General features: G+C 46.3%; 1 protein-coding gene across 3 annotated transcripts in view; it reads left to right on the top strand.

Moving 5' to 3' along the window:
• LOC123999143 (rho GTPase-activating protein 26-like) overlaps nt 1-17223 on the top strand; it is a 125189-nt gene that overhangs the window by 64044 nt on the left and 43922 nt on the right. For all 3 annotated transcript variants that reach the window (XM_046304597.1, XM_046304596.1, XM_046304595.1), the window contains exons 8-16: nt 5055-5184; nt 5575-5675; nt 7433-7527; nt 8558-8636; nt 8971-9007; nt 9252-9317; nt 9460-9534; nt 10092-10176; nt 11285-11343. In XM_046304597.1, the coding sequence (XP_046160553.1) occupies nt 5055-5184; nt 5575-5675; nt 7433-7527; nt 8558-8636; nt 8971-9007; nt 9252-9317; nt 9460-9534; nt 10092-10176; nt 11285-11343 (727 nt within the window). The remainder of the gene's footprint in view (nt 1-5054; nt 5185-5574; nt 5676-7432; nt 7528-8557; nt 8637-8970; nt 9008-9251; nt 9318-9459; nt 9535-10091; nt 10177-11284; nt 11344-17223) is intronic.

The raw sequence follows: 17223 nt of genomic DNA, 5'->3' as shown, positions 1-17223 counted from the left end.
GCAAATGTAATGATGGTGTTGGAGTCATGCCTGGCCATGCAGTCATGAGTGAACAGGGAGTACAGGGGGGGGGCATGTTGAGGATCAGCGTAGCAGACGTGTTGCTATCTATCCTTACCACCTGGGGCGGCACGTCAGGAAGTCCAGGATCCATTTGCAGAGGGAGGTGTTTAGTCCCAGGTTCTTTAGCTTAGTGATGAGCTTTGAGGGCGCAATGGTGTTGAATGATGAGCTGTAGTCAATGAATAGCATTCTCACGTATGTGTTCCTTTTGTCCAGGTGGGAAAGGGCAGTGTGGCATGCAATGGAGATGGCATCATCTGTGGATCTGTTGGGGCAGTATGCAACTTTGAGTGGGTCTAGTTTCTGGGATAATGGTGTTGATGTGAGCCTTGACCAGCCTTTCAAAGCACTTCATGGCTACAGACGTGAGTGCTACGGGTCCGTAGTCATTTAGGCAGGTTACCTTAGTGTTCTTGGTCACAGTGACTATGGGTTGGTTTGCTTGAAACATGTTGGTATTCCAGACTCAATCAGGGACAGGTTGAACAAGTCTGAAGTCACTTGCCAGTTGGTACGTGTATACTCGGAGTACACCTCCTGGTAATCTGGCCTTGTGAATGTTGACCTGTTGAAAGGTCTTACTCACATCGGCCACGGAGATCGTGATCACACAGTCGTCCGGAACAGCTGATGCTCTCATGCATGCTTCAGTGTTGTTTGCCTTGAAATGTGAGCATAGAAGTAATTTAGCTCGTCTGGTAGGCTCGACTCAATAGGCAACTCTCGGCTGTGCTTCCCTTTGTAGTCTGTAATAGTTTGCAAACCCTGCCACATCCGACGAGCGTTGGAGCCGGTGTAGTACGATTCAATCTTAGTCCTGTGTTTTGATGCTTTACCTGTTTGATGGTTTGTTGAACGGCATAGCGGCATTTCTTATATGCTTCCGGGTTAGAGTCCCGCTCCTTGAAAGCGGCAGCTCTACCCCATAACTCAGTGCGGATGTTGCCCGTAATCCATGGCTTTTGGTTGGGGTATGTACGTACAGTCACTGTGGGGATGACGTCATCGATGCACTTATTGATGAAGCAAATGACTGATGTGGTGTACTCCTCATTGCGATCCGAAGAATCCCAGAACATATTCCAGTCTGTGTTAGAAAAACAATCCTGTAGTTTAGCATCTGTGTCATCTGACCACTTCTTTATTGACCGAGTCACTGGTGCTTCCTGCTTTAGTTTTATCTTGTTTGCAGGATTCAGGAGGATAGAATTATGGTCAGATTTGCCAAATGGAGTCAGAGGGAGAGCTTTGTACGTGTGCGTCTCTGTGTGTGGAGTAAAGGTGATCTACAGTTGTTTTTCCTCTGGTTGCACATTTATCATGCTAGTAGAAATGAGGTAAAACGGATTTAAGTTTCGACTTGGAGAACCTGCCAGAAGGACAACCATCTCTGCAGCACTCCACCAATCATGCCTATATGGTAGATTGGCCAGGCAGAAGTCACTCCTCAGTAAAAGGCACATGACAGCCTGCTTGGAGTTTGCCAAAAGGCACCTAAAGGACACTCAGACCATGAGAAACAAGATTCTCTGGTCTGATGAAACCAAGATTCAGCTCTTTGGCATGAATGCCAAGCATCACGTCTAGAGGAAACCTGCCACCATCCCTACTGTGAAGCATGGTTGTGGGAGCATCATGCCGTGGGGATGTTTTTCAGCGGAAGGGACTGGGAGAATAGTCAGGATCGAGGGAAAGATGAATGGAGCAAAGTACACGAACTCCCCAAATACAGGTGTGCCAAGCTGGTAGCATCATACCCAAGAAGACTCTAGGCTGTACTTTTTTATACATTTGCAAACATTTCTTTCTTTGCTTTATCACTATGGGGTATATATGTAATCAATTTTAGAATAAGGCTGTTATGCAACAGAATGTGTAAAAAGTCAAGGGGGCTGAATAACTTCCGAATGCACTTTAGGTACACCTGTTATGGCTGCAATCCCGATACTGGGATTGATATGACAACTACCAGTGAAAATAGAGGGCGCCAAATTCAAACCACAGAAATCTCATAATTACAATTCCTAAAACATACATGTGTTTTATATCATTTTAAAGCTATTCTCGTTGTTAATCCCACCAAAGTGTCCGATTTCAAATAGGCTTTTCAGCGAAAGCACTACAAACGATTATGTTAGGTCTTCACCAAACCACAATCATTTTCACAATAATTTTCTAACAAAATATAACATTCACAAAAACCAGAAATAAAGATAAAATGATTCACTAAACTTGAATTATCTTCATCAGATGACACTCATAGGACTTCATGTTACACTTCATGCATGTTTTGTTTGATAAAGTTCATATTTATAGAAAAAAATCGGAGTTTAGATTGTTGCGTTAGATTCACTAGTTCCAAAAACATCAACTGATTTTGCATAGCCACATCATTCAACAGAAATACTCATCATAAATGTAGATAATAACACAAGTTATACACATGGAATTATAGATATACCTCTCCTTATTAATGCAACCGCTGTGTCAGATTTTTTAAAAAGCTTTACGTAAAAAGAAACACATGCAATAATCTGAGATGGCGCTCAAAAGTAAGAACACCACAGCCGCAAAGATGCCGTCAACATAAACAAGAAATTACACGATAAATATTCCCTAACCTTTGATGATCTACATCAGAAAGCACTCCAGGAATCCCAGGTCCATAATAAATGTTTGTTTTGTTCGAAAATGTCAGTTATTTATGTCCAAATACCTTCTTTTGTTAGCGCGTTTGGTATACAAATCCCAACGCTAATTCTGGTCAGCGTTATATCGGACAAAAACTCTCATAAGAAACTATTGGAAAAATGGCTACCTCAGTATTTTACGCAACGTTTTCTCTGGGAGACACCATGCGTCCACTCGCCCTATATTTTCTCTTACAGCCATTCTTCAATGGAAATGCCTAAAAAGACGTCACAATGCTGCAGACACCTTGGGGAAAACGTGGAAAACGTAAGCTGACTCATAGCTCCTTCAAAGCCATATAAGGAGTCATTGGCATGAGGCTGTTTTAAAAAATGCGGCACTTCCTGATTGGATCTTTATCTGGGTTTTGCCTGTAACATCAGTTCTGTGGCACTCACAGACAATATCTTTGCAGTTTTGGAAACGTCAGAGTGTTTTCTTTCCAAAGCTGTCAATTATATGCATAGTCGAGCATCTTTTCGTGACAAAATATCTTGTTTAAAACGGGAACGTTTTTCATCCAAAAATTAAAATTAGCGCCCCCTATATCCAAGAAGTTAACATATAGCTTCAATAAAGATCCAACCGGAGTATTCCTTCTTGTCTTCGTGAGCAATGGAATGGAAGTGACTACCACGAGGAAAAAGCGCGATCACAAAATGGCTGATTGATGGTCATCTGATATATTCTGCTCTCATTCACTCCCACAACAACATAGAATCCTCATTATAATTTCTATTGATAGTTGACATCTAATGGAACCCCTAGGCAGTGCAACATCATTCATATCTCAAGGGGATTTCATTGGGGACTCTGGTGAATACATACAAGCTCAGATTTCTGACTTCCTGTTTTGATTTCAACTCAGGATTTTGCCTGCCAATATTAGTTCTGTTATACTCACAGACATCATTCAAACAGTTTTAGAAGCATCAGAGTGTTTTCTATCCAATACTAATAATAATATGCAAATATTAGCAACTACGACTGAGGAGCAGGCCGTTTGATATGGGCACCTTTCATCCAAGCTACTCAATACTGCCCCTGCAGCCATAAAAAGTTAACTCAGTGCCAGTCATTGGTAAATATTTTAGACAGTAAGGGGCCAAGACAACTTCCCCGGGGAATGACCGACTCTACCTGGATTTTGTTGGAGAGGCTTTCATTGATGAGCACCCTCTGTGTTATATTAGTCAGGTAACTCTCAATCCACAATATAACAGGGGATAAAGGGGGATGTGAAGCCATAACACATACGTTTATCCAGCAGCAAATTATGATCGGTCTAACAAAACAGCTCATTATTATCCATTTCTTTCAGCTAATTCCTTTTCAGTCATTTGTTTACTATGAAATATAATTGTGTCTGGTCAAACACATTTTTTTCCAAAAGTTTACTAAGGGTTGGTAGCAGGCTGATTGGTCGGCTGTTTGAGCCAGTAAAGGGTGCTTTGCTATTCTTAGGTAGCGGAATTACGTTTTCTCCCTCCAGGCCTGAGAGCACACACTGTCCAGTAGGTTTAGATTGGAGAGATATAGTCTGTTGTCATCCGCAGTAAAGTTGTCAGACCCAGGTGGCTTGTCATTGTTGATAGACAACAATAATTATTTCATCCTTTTAACACTCACTTTACAGAATTCAAAATGACAATGCTTGTCTTTCATAATTTGGTAAGTTATGAATGGATAAGTAAGTTTGGAGTTTATTGTTGTCATGACATGCCTAAGTCATGACATGCCTAAGTGCTAATCTCTCACTAATTAGGGTCCCCTGGAAACATTGGCCAACACTTTGGTTCCTACCCTGTCAATAATTCCTCCCTGGCTGATTCATTAATTGTCATGTCAAACAACAATGCATTCAAGGTGCTGCCCACTTTATTTGAACTATATAATTAGAATAATAATTATATTTCCATGATTCCAACAGTTCAGCTTTTAACTAGGCCTAGATGTTTTGCCCATATCATTCATCTCTGCGTGGCACAGTGTGGAAATGATTACAAAAGTACAGGAAATGCAGAAATGGTAGAATATGCTGAAAATGTATTTAGTTTGAACAGTATAAAACAATAAAAATCTAGAAAGCCCAATTACAATCAATTATAATTTATGTGTTGCCACTCTAGGGTCATGACCTACTCATAAAGCATATGTAGAACTTTTATTATTAAAAAAACATAAAATACCATAATAAATGTGAAAAATATAAGGTTTTGGCCTAGCCCTAACACACTGACTGCAGGCAATGGTGTTAGGATGTTTCCATCATTGTCTGTCTCCTTTCCTGCCCCGTTCAGACACGGAACCGTTTTGAAAGCACACGGTCTGAGGTGGAGTGTCTGATGAAGAAGATGAAGGAGAACCCCCATGAGCACAAGAGTATCAGCCATGAAACCATGGAGGGATACCTGTTTGTACAGGAGAAACGTGAGTGTCCCATCCTGCTCTCTCTCTCTCTCTCTCTCTCTCTCTCTCTCTCTCTCTCTCTCTCTCTCTCTCTCTCTCTCCCTCTCTCCCTCTCTCTCATGCTGCAATGGGATACAATTTCACTACTCACTACTTAGAAAAGCATGGTTGCGGTAACATCACAACTACTGCTTTAGTCACACCAATGTTGTTTAGACACCAGTGTTGTTTGAAATAGATTTCAATTTCCCCATAGAAACAACAAGAGTAATTGTATTCAGGATGAGAATATCATGCTCTTAGAGGTGACGGGGGACCCAGCGTGTGCAATAACCATGGTAACCCACAAAATGTGTCCAATACTCCCCCCTCTCTGCTTCTCAATCTGCTCCTCTCTCTTCCCTCTCTCAGGCTCTTTCGTGTCAACCTGGGTCAAGCACTACTGCACCTACCATCGAGAGCCCAAACGAGTCACCATGGTCCTGTTCGACCAGAAGTCGGGTGGCAAAGTGGTGAGTTGACTCAGAGAGGAAGAGGTGTAGCCACGGGCATAACAGGGGCCAAAATCTGTCTTTTCCAGCAGCACTGAGTTTTAGTATGGAGGTCAATGAGAGAGTGTCGAATTTGGTTAACAAAAAATGTTGAACTGTTGAACATCAGAACGGCAATTAGTTACCTCAATCTCAGCTTCAACTTTGACTCATCTGCCCTGGGCTCTTTCTGTAATTCCAATTCCGGCATTACAGAGGCAAGAGAGGGGCGAGATCCTGGCGAGATTAAGGTGAAGGGAAATCCGGACACCTCTTCCCTCCATTCTATTGGCCACTTAATAATAAAATGGATGACCTCCGATCGCGGATTTGCTACCAACGGGACTCTTGTCACTGCAATATTCTCTGCTTTTCTGAAACATGGCTTTCGAACAAGATACCCCCCAGCTAAGGGCTGGGGCATCAGCCTTCCAGTCATGATTTCAAGCAGAAATCATGTGTGACACCTGTCTCTAGAGATTTGAATGACTGCAGTTGATTAGTGCTTCAAAATACACCTGTGTGCTGGAGTCTGGCCTTGTGGTAGTGGTGCTTACTCCGGACTATAACTTGACCTTTGTGGTATGAGTTCAAACCCCGCCTTCATATCTGTTTTCCTTTACCTGAATGTCTTCCCCTTTCGTTTGTGACTTTCTATCTCAATAAAGAGAAAATACCAATACAATTATTTACTGACAAAAATATAAATGTAACATGGAAAAATGTCAAAGATTTTACTGAGTTACAGCTCATATAAGGAAATTAGTCAACTGAATTAAATTCATTAGGCCCTAATCTATGGATTTCACATGAATGGAAATACAGATATGCATCTTTTGGTCACTGATACCTTAAAAAATGGGCCTCACAATGGGCCTCGGGATCTCGTCACAGTGCAGTGTCTCTGTGCATTCAAATTTCCATCAATAAAAGGCAATTGTGTTTGTTGGTCGGTAGCTTATGCCTGCTCATACCATATATTTTTTCCAGTGAAAATTAAAAAATGCATCTGAAAGAGTGATTCCTGGTGGGCACATCTGCCCCTGACACCTCAGTATTGTCACTGTCAGTGGGCAAGGACAAACACTCAGTGGTAGTATATCGCTCCTCATTTCACTGTTCCTCTCATTAAAGTGTACTGTGGAGAAAAGGATGGCAGAAAGAGGGCGATGAAGTGATGGAGGAAGAGGACAAAGGGCAGAATAGGGGATAGAGGATAGGACATGGGAGGAGAAAGAGCAGGGGAGGAGAGAGGTGATGGTGGGAGAGCAGAGTCGGAAGGGCAGAAAAGGACAATGGACATGAGAGGAAGGATCAGAGAGGAGAGGAGGTATCATTCAGAACACATCAGAGTGGTGGCTTGAGGCTCCGTCTCAGGATTGCTGCCTTGTGTCTCCCAGGATTCTCTGTGCAAACAGTGGTGACACTTCAGTTGCCAATGCACTCCCTTTGAAGGAGCGAGGAGATGGGGAAGAGAGGGAATGACGGGGAGATGGGGAGGAGATGGGCTACGAGACGGTTGCACGGAAATAACCTACATCAAAGTTTCTCACCAGTTTTTTTTCCTAGATCCTTTGAGTCCATCCATCCTTGTCCACAATTCACTGTGAGAATCAAAGACATGTGTCTTAAAATGACTTGGTTCCATACACGTGGCGGAAGGCACTTCCCATTGGTTGAACTTGAGTGTCATAAATGTCTCTTATTAAAGGTCGATTAAGGCTTCCTCCGTCTTGCAGGGGGAGGAGGAGAGCTTCACTCTGAAGTCCTGCACAAGACGGAAGACGGATTCTATAGAGAAGAGGTTCTGTTTCGACGTGGAGGCTGTCGACAGGTGAGTCATTGCTGCTGGCTACCAGCTTGTTGTTACCCATTACAACCACATGGCGGTGCTCACGAGTGTCGCTGGGCTGAGGCTGTGGCTGACTGACTGTGGGGTCGGAGCTCAACGCAGAGGATCTTATTAATATGGATTGGCAAGCGGTGGATGTTAGATGACGGACGCTAAGTGAGATATCTGCCACCTCTACAGCCCGGTCATAGAAGGGTGTTGTCTGACTGTATATAAAGCAGCAGAGCCAGTGACCTCCGAACTCTAACGCTAGCTCTACTGTGGCCGCTTCAGCCACTGATCTCTCTCCTCCTGCATCGGCCCATTCCTTCACTCAACCCTCATAATTTATTCATGGTGTTTGTTTGTCCGCTGCCCAGAGTGTTTTTGTATGTGTGCGTGTTTGTTCACTAGATGCAGTGCACTGTTGTTGTTAGCAGCAGGAAAGTTCAAGCTGGCCTCAACATGCTTTAGCACGCAGCGGCATCGCAAAGACATAACTTGAGGGTGATTGTCAGTGAGAGCGTGCGTTATGGCGTCCTCTCTGCCCCAGACTGTGTGTGTGTGTGTGTGTGTGTGTGTGTGTGTGTGTGTGTGTGTGTGTGTGTGTGTGTGTGTGTGTGTGTGTGTGTGTGTGTGTGTGTGTGTGTGTGTGTGTGTGTGTGTGTGTGTGTGTGTGTGTGTGTGTGCGTGTGTGCGTGTGTGTGTGTGTGTGGTTTTAATGGAGGACTGTGTTGACAGCTGAAGGTGAGCCTGCTGCCAGGGCCAGGTGAAATATGGCAACGCTGGCCAGAGATGAGCGTAGTTTCGGATAGGGCCGGGGTCGGATTGATAGAGGTGTCAGTCTGTGTTGGGATGGTTGTGGTGGAAGCAGCAGATTGACTTGATGGGGGATAATGTTTAATAATGTCAGAGGACCCAACGAGGGTGGACAACCCCTTTATGTAGCAGTGATTTCCTTCTGTCAGTCACTGCTACGTGGTGTGTTGCGTTTGATGAAATGCTGATCTTTGTGTGTGTTTGTGCGTTGCAGGCCAGGGGTGATCACCATGCAAGCTCTATCGGAGGAAGACCGCAGGCTGTGGATGGAAGCTATGGATGGGAGAGAACCGGTACGTTGCCAGGGTTACACACTCATCCTGTGCGTGTGTGTGCGTGACTGTGTGTGTGTGTGTGTGTGTACTCATATGCGTATAGCCCGCCACAGGGATTCGTGGCATAGCTGGCTAACTAACCTTCAACTCCTTTAGGAAGCCACTTCAGTCCGTAGCAACTTCCGTTGATGTCAATGTACCGTACTACAACATTACAGCATAGTTTACATGGGCTTATGCAAGCCTGTGTTCAGTACACGGATTGGTGCTTGTGACCGGAGGTGGTGGTGATTGATGGCGGTAAACGCTAAGCTGTGTAACCGTGGTAACTGGGTGTCTCTGTTCCTTCCAGGTCTATAACTTAAACAGAGACAGCCAGAGTGAAGGCCGTAAGTGACACATTGGTATTAATTTGCTTTACTCTACCATCTGTCCGTATGAATGCACACCTGATAATTGATGGGATTCATTCACTTCTCTACCTCCGTTTCTCCCTCTATTTTTCTCTCCGCCTATCTCTCTTCATCCCACTCTTTCTCTCTTTACCTTTCTCTCTCTCGTCCTCTCCCTCTCCCTCTGCCACTGTCCCACCCTGCCTCCCCTTCCCCCCTCCCCTCTCTCTCCATCTTTCAGTGGCTCAGCTGGATGTGGTTGGCTTCAACATTGTGAAGAAGTTCATCTACGCTGTGGAGACCAGAGGTAATGAACTAAGGCTTGGCTGCTTTTACAGGCATCACAGGTGTCTAGTACTACTGTGTTGCGAACCTGGTGTCACTGGTCACTCTTACAAGTCCTATACAATCTTTTATAGATATCTGTCCTGTTCTGTCCTGTCCCACAGGCATTGACGAGCAGGGCCTGTACAGGATTGTTGGAGTAAACTCCAGGGTGCAGAAACTCCTGGGTCTTGCCATGGGTAAGACAGAGAGATAATGGAGATGTGTGTGTGTGTGCGTGTGTGCATGTGTATGTGCGTGTGCGTGTGTGCGTGTGTGCGTGCGTGTGTGTGTGTGTTAGAGAAAGACTGAGTCCTTGCCCCAAAAACAAATCCGAACAGGTAATATTTGAGGGCAAGATTGAATCTAACTTATTTAACATTTATGCAGTAGTTTTGTTTGCACAACCTGTCTTATTCTGATAGCTGGAATCTCCTGCTCCTCCTGTTTGGGGAGTCTATACTGTAGCAGAAAACGGTAGAAAACCATCCTGCGGATTTTATGTGAATAGCTATGGGGAATAGGCAATTTATGCAACTGTATAAATAATGCAAAACAAGTTGAATTACTGTAGATATACTGTAGCTCTGAGACTGACAGACGGAAAAGCACAGGAGGAGGTGACCATAGAACTGGTAGAGGACTGGAGGAGAGAATATACTGACAACTGCCAAATAGAATACAATAGATAGGTGCAATCACAAACGTCTGAAATCACAAATGACAGATGATGACATCTATCCTCTCCCTCTGACAGATCCTAAAACCTGTGCTGACGTGGAGCTGGACAGTACAGAATGGGAGATCAAGACCATCACCAGCGCAATCAAGTACTACCTTCGGTACAGTACTGTGAATCCATTGCCCAGGTCTAGTCATGGAAATGACGAAAGATAGTAAAGGAACACAGGCTCTCGATGAGTACTGCAGTTAGTGTGTACAATAACGCTGCACCGAGTGAGAGAGGGCTGAGAGCATGTGGTTGTCCAGTATGGCTCTGGCCTGCTGAGTAGAGCTAAGGAGGACAGGATCGAGGGCCATGGGAGAGAGCAGAGGGGTTAGTATAAAGAAGAGATGAGAGAGGAGGAGGGGCTAGAGGGCTAGGACTGAGGAGACCCACATACACAAACATCCCAGTTTTCCGCCTGCCTAATGAAGAGGGAAATCAGCCTGATGAGTGGAGGGCCACGACTCTCTGCCTGCCTGCCACTGTGCCCATTGACTCTCTGCCTGCCTGCCACTGTGCCCATTGACTCTCTGCCTGCCTGCCACTGTGCCCATTGACTCTCTGCCTGCCTGCCACTGTGCCCATTGACTCTCTGCCTGCCTGCCACTGTGCCCATTGACTCTCTGCCTGCCTGCCACTGTGCCCATTGACTCTCTGCCTTCCTGCCACTGTGCCCATTGACTCTCTGCCTGCCTGCCACTGTGCCCATTGACTCTCTGCCTGCCTGCCACTGTGCCCATTGACTCTCTGCCTGCCTGCCACTGTGCCCATTGACTCTCTGCCTGCCTGCCACTGTGCCCATTGACTCTCTGCCTGCCACTGTGCCCATTGACTCTCTGCCTGCCACTGTGCCCATTGACTCTCTGCCTGCCTGCCACTGTGCCCATTGACTCTCTGCCTGCCTGCCACTGTGCCCATTGACTCTCTGCCTGCCTGCCACTATGCCCATTGACTCTCTGCCTGCCTGCCACTGTGCCCATTGACTCTCTGCCTGCTTGCCACTGTGCCCATTGACTCTCTGCCTGCCTGCCACTGTGCCCATTGACTCTCTGCCTGCATGCCACTGTGCCCATTGACTCTCTGCCTGCCTGCCACTGTGCCCATTGACTCTCTGCCTGCCTGCCACTGTGCCCATTGACTCTCTGCCTGCCTGCCACTGTGCCCATTGACTCTCTGCCTGCCTGCCACTGTGCCCATTGACTCTCTGTGTCTTCTCTCCTCAGAATGCTGCCCGCGCCCCTTATGACTTATCAGTATCAAAGGAGCTTCATCAAGGCAGCCAGTGAGTCTTTTCTCTCTCTCTCTCTCTCTCTCTCTCTCTCTCTCTCTCTCTCTCTCTCTCTCTCTCTCTCTCTCTCTCTCTCTCTCTCTCTCTCTCTCTCTCTCTCTCTCTCTCTCTCTCTCTCTCTCTCTCTCTCTCTCTCTCTCAACAGTTGATCTGGTTCCACTTCTTTTATCCTCTTCCTCTTCCTGATAGCAGCTCCGCTGACTTTGTTTTGATAAACCAGTCTGGTTTTGAATTTGATGACCTGGTTTAGCTCCGTTGGGCAGTCGTGGGGTTGACGTGTGAAGGAGAAGCAGGACGTAAGGGTGTGTCCTTGGCAAGCCATAAAGGAAATGGCTTTTCAGTGGGGCCAGCTGGGATGATGGAGGATGGGAAAGATAACCAACAACAACAACAAATATAGCCTATAATATATTTATTGCCCCCTCCACCAAACTTCCCTTTACCATCTCCCTGTCCACTAATTGGTCCTTACATTAGCCTGAGCTGCATTTTCTCATTCTCTTCCCTTTTCACTCTCTCTCTCTTCATCCCCTTCCCTCCACAGCCCCTCTCTCTTCCTATTTTACTCTCTCTCTCTCTCTCTTCCCCTCTCTCTTCCCTCTCTCTCCCCCTCTCTCTTCCCCCTCTCTCTCTTCCCCTCTCTCTATCCCCCTCTCTCTCTCTCTCTCTCTCTTCCCCCTCTCTCTCTTCCCCCTCTCTCTATCCCCCTCTCTCTCTCTCTCTCTCTCTCTCTCTCTCTCTCTTCCCCCTCTCTCTTCCCCCTCTCTCCCCGTTCATATCTGCTGTGTCATTGGCTGCCGCATACCTGCCTGCTCTGAGATGTTTCCTCCAGGCACTGCATGCTGGTTGACATCAGGCCATTGCCCCAAGATGAACTCTATTTTACGAGCACCTCCTCTTCCTCCTCCTGAGCCACCCCACCCCTCTTTGCTCTGCTCCGGGTTTGGGAGGGAAGGCTGTGTGCAATCAGGAACATAGTCTGAGGCATGCACCAGCAGGAAAACACACACCTACCAGACACGAACACTCATACTCATACACTTTCTGTCACTCACAAACTCACTTAAATGACCACAGCCACGCACCACACACTAATCTTAGTCTTAACCCGAAAACTTAACCCTAAACCTATTTTTTTTTTAAGTATTTAAAAGTATTTAGAAAAAAAAGTAGTTTTTCCACATTTTGGTAGGTTACAGCCTTGTTCTAAAATTGATTCAAAGTTTTTTTCCCTCATCAATCTACACACCATACCCCATAATGACAAAGCAAAAACAGGATTTTAGAAATTTTTGCAAAATGTATATATATATATATATATATATACAGTGCCTTGCGAAAGTATTCGGCCCCTTTGAACTTTGCGACCTTTTGCCACATTTCAGGCTTCAAACATAAAGATATAAAACTGTATTTTTTTTGTGAAGAATCAACAACAAGTGGGACACAATCATGAAGTGGAAAGACATTTATTGGATATTTCAAACTTTTTTAACAAATCAAAAACTGAAAAATCATGCCCTGACCAAACTAACCCATCAATTTTAACCATCGCAAGGCACTGTATATACACTACCGTTCAAATGTTTGGAGTCACTTAGACATTTCCTTGTTTTTTAAAGAAAATCACATTTTTTGTCCACTAAAATAACATCAGAACATCAGAAATACAGTGTAGACATTGTTAATGTTGTAAATGACTATTGAAGCTCAAAATGGCAGATTTTTTTAATGGAAAATCTACAGAGGCCCATTATAAGCAACCATCACTGCTGTGTTCCAATGGCATGTTGTGTTACCTAATCCCAGTTTATCATTTTAAGAGGCTTATTGATCGTTAGAAAACCATTTTGCAATTATGTTAGCACAGCTTTTGTGCTGATTAAAGAAGAAATAAAATGGGCCTTCTTTAGACTAGTTGAGTATCTGGAGCATCAGCACTTGTGAGTTCGATTACAGGCCCAAAATGGCCAGATTTTTCTTCTGAAAACCATCAGTCTATTCTTGTTCTGCGAATTGAAGGCTATTCCATTCGAGAAATTGCCAAGAAACTGAAGATCTCGTACAACACTGTGTACTACTCCCTTCACAGAACAGCGCAAACTGTCTCGAACCAGAATAGAAAGAGGAGTGGGAGGCCCTGGTGCACAACTGAGCAAGAGGACAAGTCGTCAACTGGCAGCTTAATTAAATAGTAACCGCAAAACACCAGTCTCAATGTCAACAGTGAAGAGGCGACTCCGGGATGCTGGCCTTCTAGGCAGAGTTCCTCTGTCCAGTGTCTGTGTTATTTTGCCCGTCTTAATATTTTATTTTTATTGGCCAGTCTGAGATATGGCTTTTTCTTTGCAACTCTGCCTAGAAGGCCAGCATCCCGGAGTCGGCTCTTCACTGTTGACGTTGAGATTGGTGTTTTGCGGTTACCATTTAATGAAGCTGCCAGTTGAGGACTTGTGAGGCATCTGTTTCTCAAATGTTACTGACAAGAAGCAGATGCTCTTTAATCAGAACTTCATTAAGTTAGAATTCCTATTTGACTCAGCTATGCCTCCTTGCCCATCCAAAATTTCCTCATCTCACACCCCTTCTAATTTTTTATTTTACATTAATTTAACTAGGCAAGTCAGTTAAGAACATATTCTTATTTTCAATGACGGCCTAGGAACAGTGAGTTAATTGCCTTGTTCAGGGGCAGAACGACAGATTTTCACCTTGTCAGCTCCGGGGATTCGAGCTGACAAACTTTCAGTTACAAGTCCAACGCTCTAACCACTAGTCTACCTGCCACCAATGCGACTATCCCCGTGCTTCTACTTCTTTTTCCCCTGCCACGCTACAAAGTTTCTCTCTGCAGGCAGTCACTGAGGAGCTCCTTAAACTCGACCCCCAAAAAACATCTGCCCCTATCACCGCCAAGCTTATCTCTAACCTTTTTAACCTGTCTCTCCTTTCTGGGGAGGTTCCCATTGCTTGGAAGGCAGCCACAGTTCATCCTTTATTTAAAGGAGGAGATCAAGCTGATCCTAACTGTTATAGGCCTATTTCTATTTTGCCCTGTTTTTCAAAAGTGTGTCGAAAAACTTGTCAATAATCAACTGACTGGCTTTCTTGATGTCTATAGTATTCTCTCGGGTATGCAATCTGGTTTCCGCTCAGTTATGGATGTGTCACTGCAACCTTAAAGGTCCTCAATGATGTCACCATTGCCCTTTATTCTAAGCAATATTGTGCTGCTATTTTTATTGACTTGGCCAAAGCTTTTGATACGGTAGACTATTCCATTCTTGTGGACCGGCTAAAGGAGTATTGGTGTCTCTGAAGGGTCTTTGGCCTGGTTTGCTAACTACCTCTCTCAAAGAATGCAGTGAATAAAGTCAGAAAATCTGCTGCCTCAGCCACTGCCTGTCACCAAGGGAGTACCCCAAGGGTCAATCCTACGCCCCACGCTCTTACATTTACATTTAAGTCATTTAGCAGACGCTCTTATCCAGAGCGACTTACAAATTGGTGCATTCACCTTATGACATCCAGTGGGACAGTCACTTAACAATAGTGCATCTAAAACTTAGGGGGGGTGGGGTGAGAGGGATTACTTAACCTATCCTAGGTATTCCTTAAAGAGGTGGGGTTTCAGGTGTCTCCGGAAGGTGGTGATTGACTCCGCTGTCCTGGCGTCGTGAGGGAGTTTGTTCCACCATTGGGGGGCCAGGGCAGCGAACAGTTTTGACTGGGCTGAGCGGGAGCTGTACTTCCTCAGTGGTAGGGAGGCGAGCAGGCCAGAGGTGGATGAACGCAGTGCCCTTGTTTGGGTGTAGGGCCTGATCAGAGCCTGGAGGTACTGAGGTGCCGTTCCCCTCACAGCTCCGTAGGCAAGCACCATGGTCTTGTAGCGGATGCGAGCTTCAACTGGAAGCCAGTGGAGAGAACGGAGGAGCGGGGTGACGTGAGAGAACTTGGGAAGGTTGAACACCAGACGGGCTGCGGCGTTCTGGATGAGTTGAAGGGGTTTAATGGCACAGGCAGGGAGCCCAGCCAACAGCGAGTTGCAGTAATCCAGACGGGAGATGACAAGTGCCTGGATTAGGACCTGCGCCGCTTCCTGTGTGAGGCAGGGTCGTACTCTGCGGATGTTGTAGAGCATGAACCTACAGGAACGGGCCACCGCCTTGATGTTAGTTGAGAACGACAGGGTGTTGTCCAGGATCACGCCAAGGTTCTTGGCGCTCTGGGAGGAGGACACAATGGAGTTGTCAACCGTGATGGCGAGATCATGGAACGGGCAGTCCTTCCCCGGGAGGAAGAGCAGCTCCGTCTTGCCGAGGTTCAGCTTGAGGTGGTGATCCGTCATCCACACTGATATGTCTGCCAGACATGCAGAGATGCGATTCGCCACCTGGTCATCAGAAGGGGGAAAGGAGAAGATTAATTGTGTGTCGTCTGCATAGCAATGATAAGAGAGACCATGTGAGGTTATGACAGAGCCAAGTGACTTGGTGTATAGCGAGAATAGGAGAGGGCCAAGAACAGAGCCCTGGGGGACACCAGTGGTGAGAGCGCGTGGTGAGGAGACGCCACCTGGTAGGAGCGACCTGTCAGGTAGGACGCAATCCAAGCGTGGGCCGCGCCGGAGATGCCCAACTCGGAGAGGGTGGAGAGGAGGATCTGATGGTTCACAGTATCGAAGGCAGCCGATAGATCTAGAAGGATGAGAGCAGAGGAGAGAGAGTTAGCTTTAGCAGTGCGGAGCGCCTCCGTGATACAGAGGAGAGCAGTCTCAGTTGAATGACTAGTCTTGAAACCTGACTGATTTGGATCAAGAAGGTCATTCAGAGAGAGATAGCGGGAGAGCTGGCCAAGGACGGCACGTTCAAGAGTTTTGGAGAGAAAAGAAAGAAGGGATACTGGTCTGTAATTGTTGACATCGGAGGGATCGAGTGTAGGTTTTTTCAGAAGGGGTGCAACTCTCGCTCTCTTGAAGACGGAAGGGACGTAGCCAACGGTCAGGGATGAGTTGATGAGCGAGGTGAGGTAAGGGAGAAGGTCTCCGGAAATGGTCTGGAGAAGAGAGGAGGGGATAGGGTCAAGCGGGCAGGTTGTTGGGCGGCCGTCCGTCACAAGACGCGAGATTTCATCTGGAGAGAGAGGGGAGAAAGAGGTCAGAGCACAGGGTAGGGCAGTGTGAGCAGAACCAGCGGTGTCGTTTGACTTAGCAAACGAGGATCGGATGTCGTCGACCTTCTTTTCAAAATGGTTGACGAAGTCATCTGCAGAGAGGGAGGAGGGGGGAGGGGGCGGAGGATTCAGGAGGGAGGAGAAGGTGGCAAAGAGCTTCCTAGGGTTAGAGGCAGATGCTTGGAATTTAGCGTGGTAGAAAGTGGCTTTAGCAGCAGAGACAGAGGAGGAAAATGTAGAGAGGAGGGAGTGAAAGGATGCCAGGTCCGCAGGGAGGCGAGTTTTCCTCCATTTCCGCTCGGCTGCCCGGAGCCCTGTTCTGTGAGCTCGCAATGAGTCATCGAGCCACGGAGCGGGAGGGGAGGACCGAGCCGGCCTGGAGGATAGGGGACATAGAGAGTCAAGGGATGCAGAGAGGGAGGAGAGGAGGGTTGAGGAGGCAGAATCAGGAGATAGGTGGGAGAAGGTTTGAGCGGAGGGAAGAGATGATAGGATGGAAGAGGAGAGAGTAGCGGGGGAGAGAGAGCGAAGGTTGGGACGGCGCGATACCATCCGAGTAGGGGCAGTGTGGGAGGTGTTGGATGAGAGCGAGAGGGAAAAGGATACAAGGCAGTGGTCGGAGACTTGGAGGGGAGTTGCAATGAGGTTAGTGGAAGAACAGCATCTAGTAAAGATGAGGTCGAGCGTATTGCCTGCCTTGTG

Source organism: Oncorhynchus gorbuscha, linkage group LG16 (genome assembly GCF_021184085.1).
Source record: "Oncorhynchus gorbuscha isolate QuinsamMale2020 ecotype Even-year linkage group LG16, OgorEven_v1.0, whole genome shotgun sequence".
NCBI lineage: Eukaryota > Metazoa > Chordata > Actinopteri > Salmoniformes > Salmonidae > Oncorhynchus > Oncorhynchus gorbuscha.
Note: the sequence above shows the minus strand (reverse complement) of the source record. Positions and strands in the feature narration are given on the sequence as shown.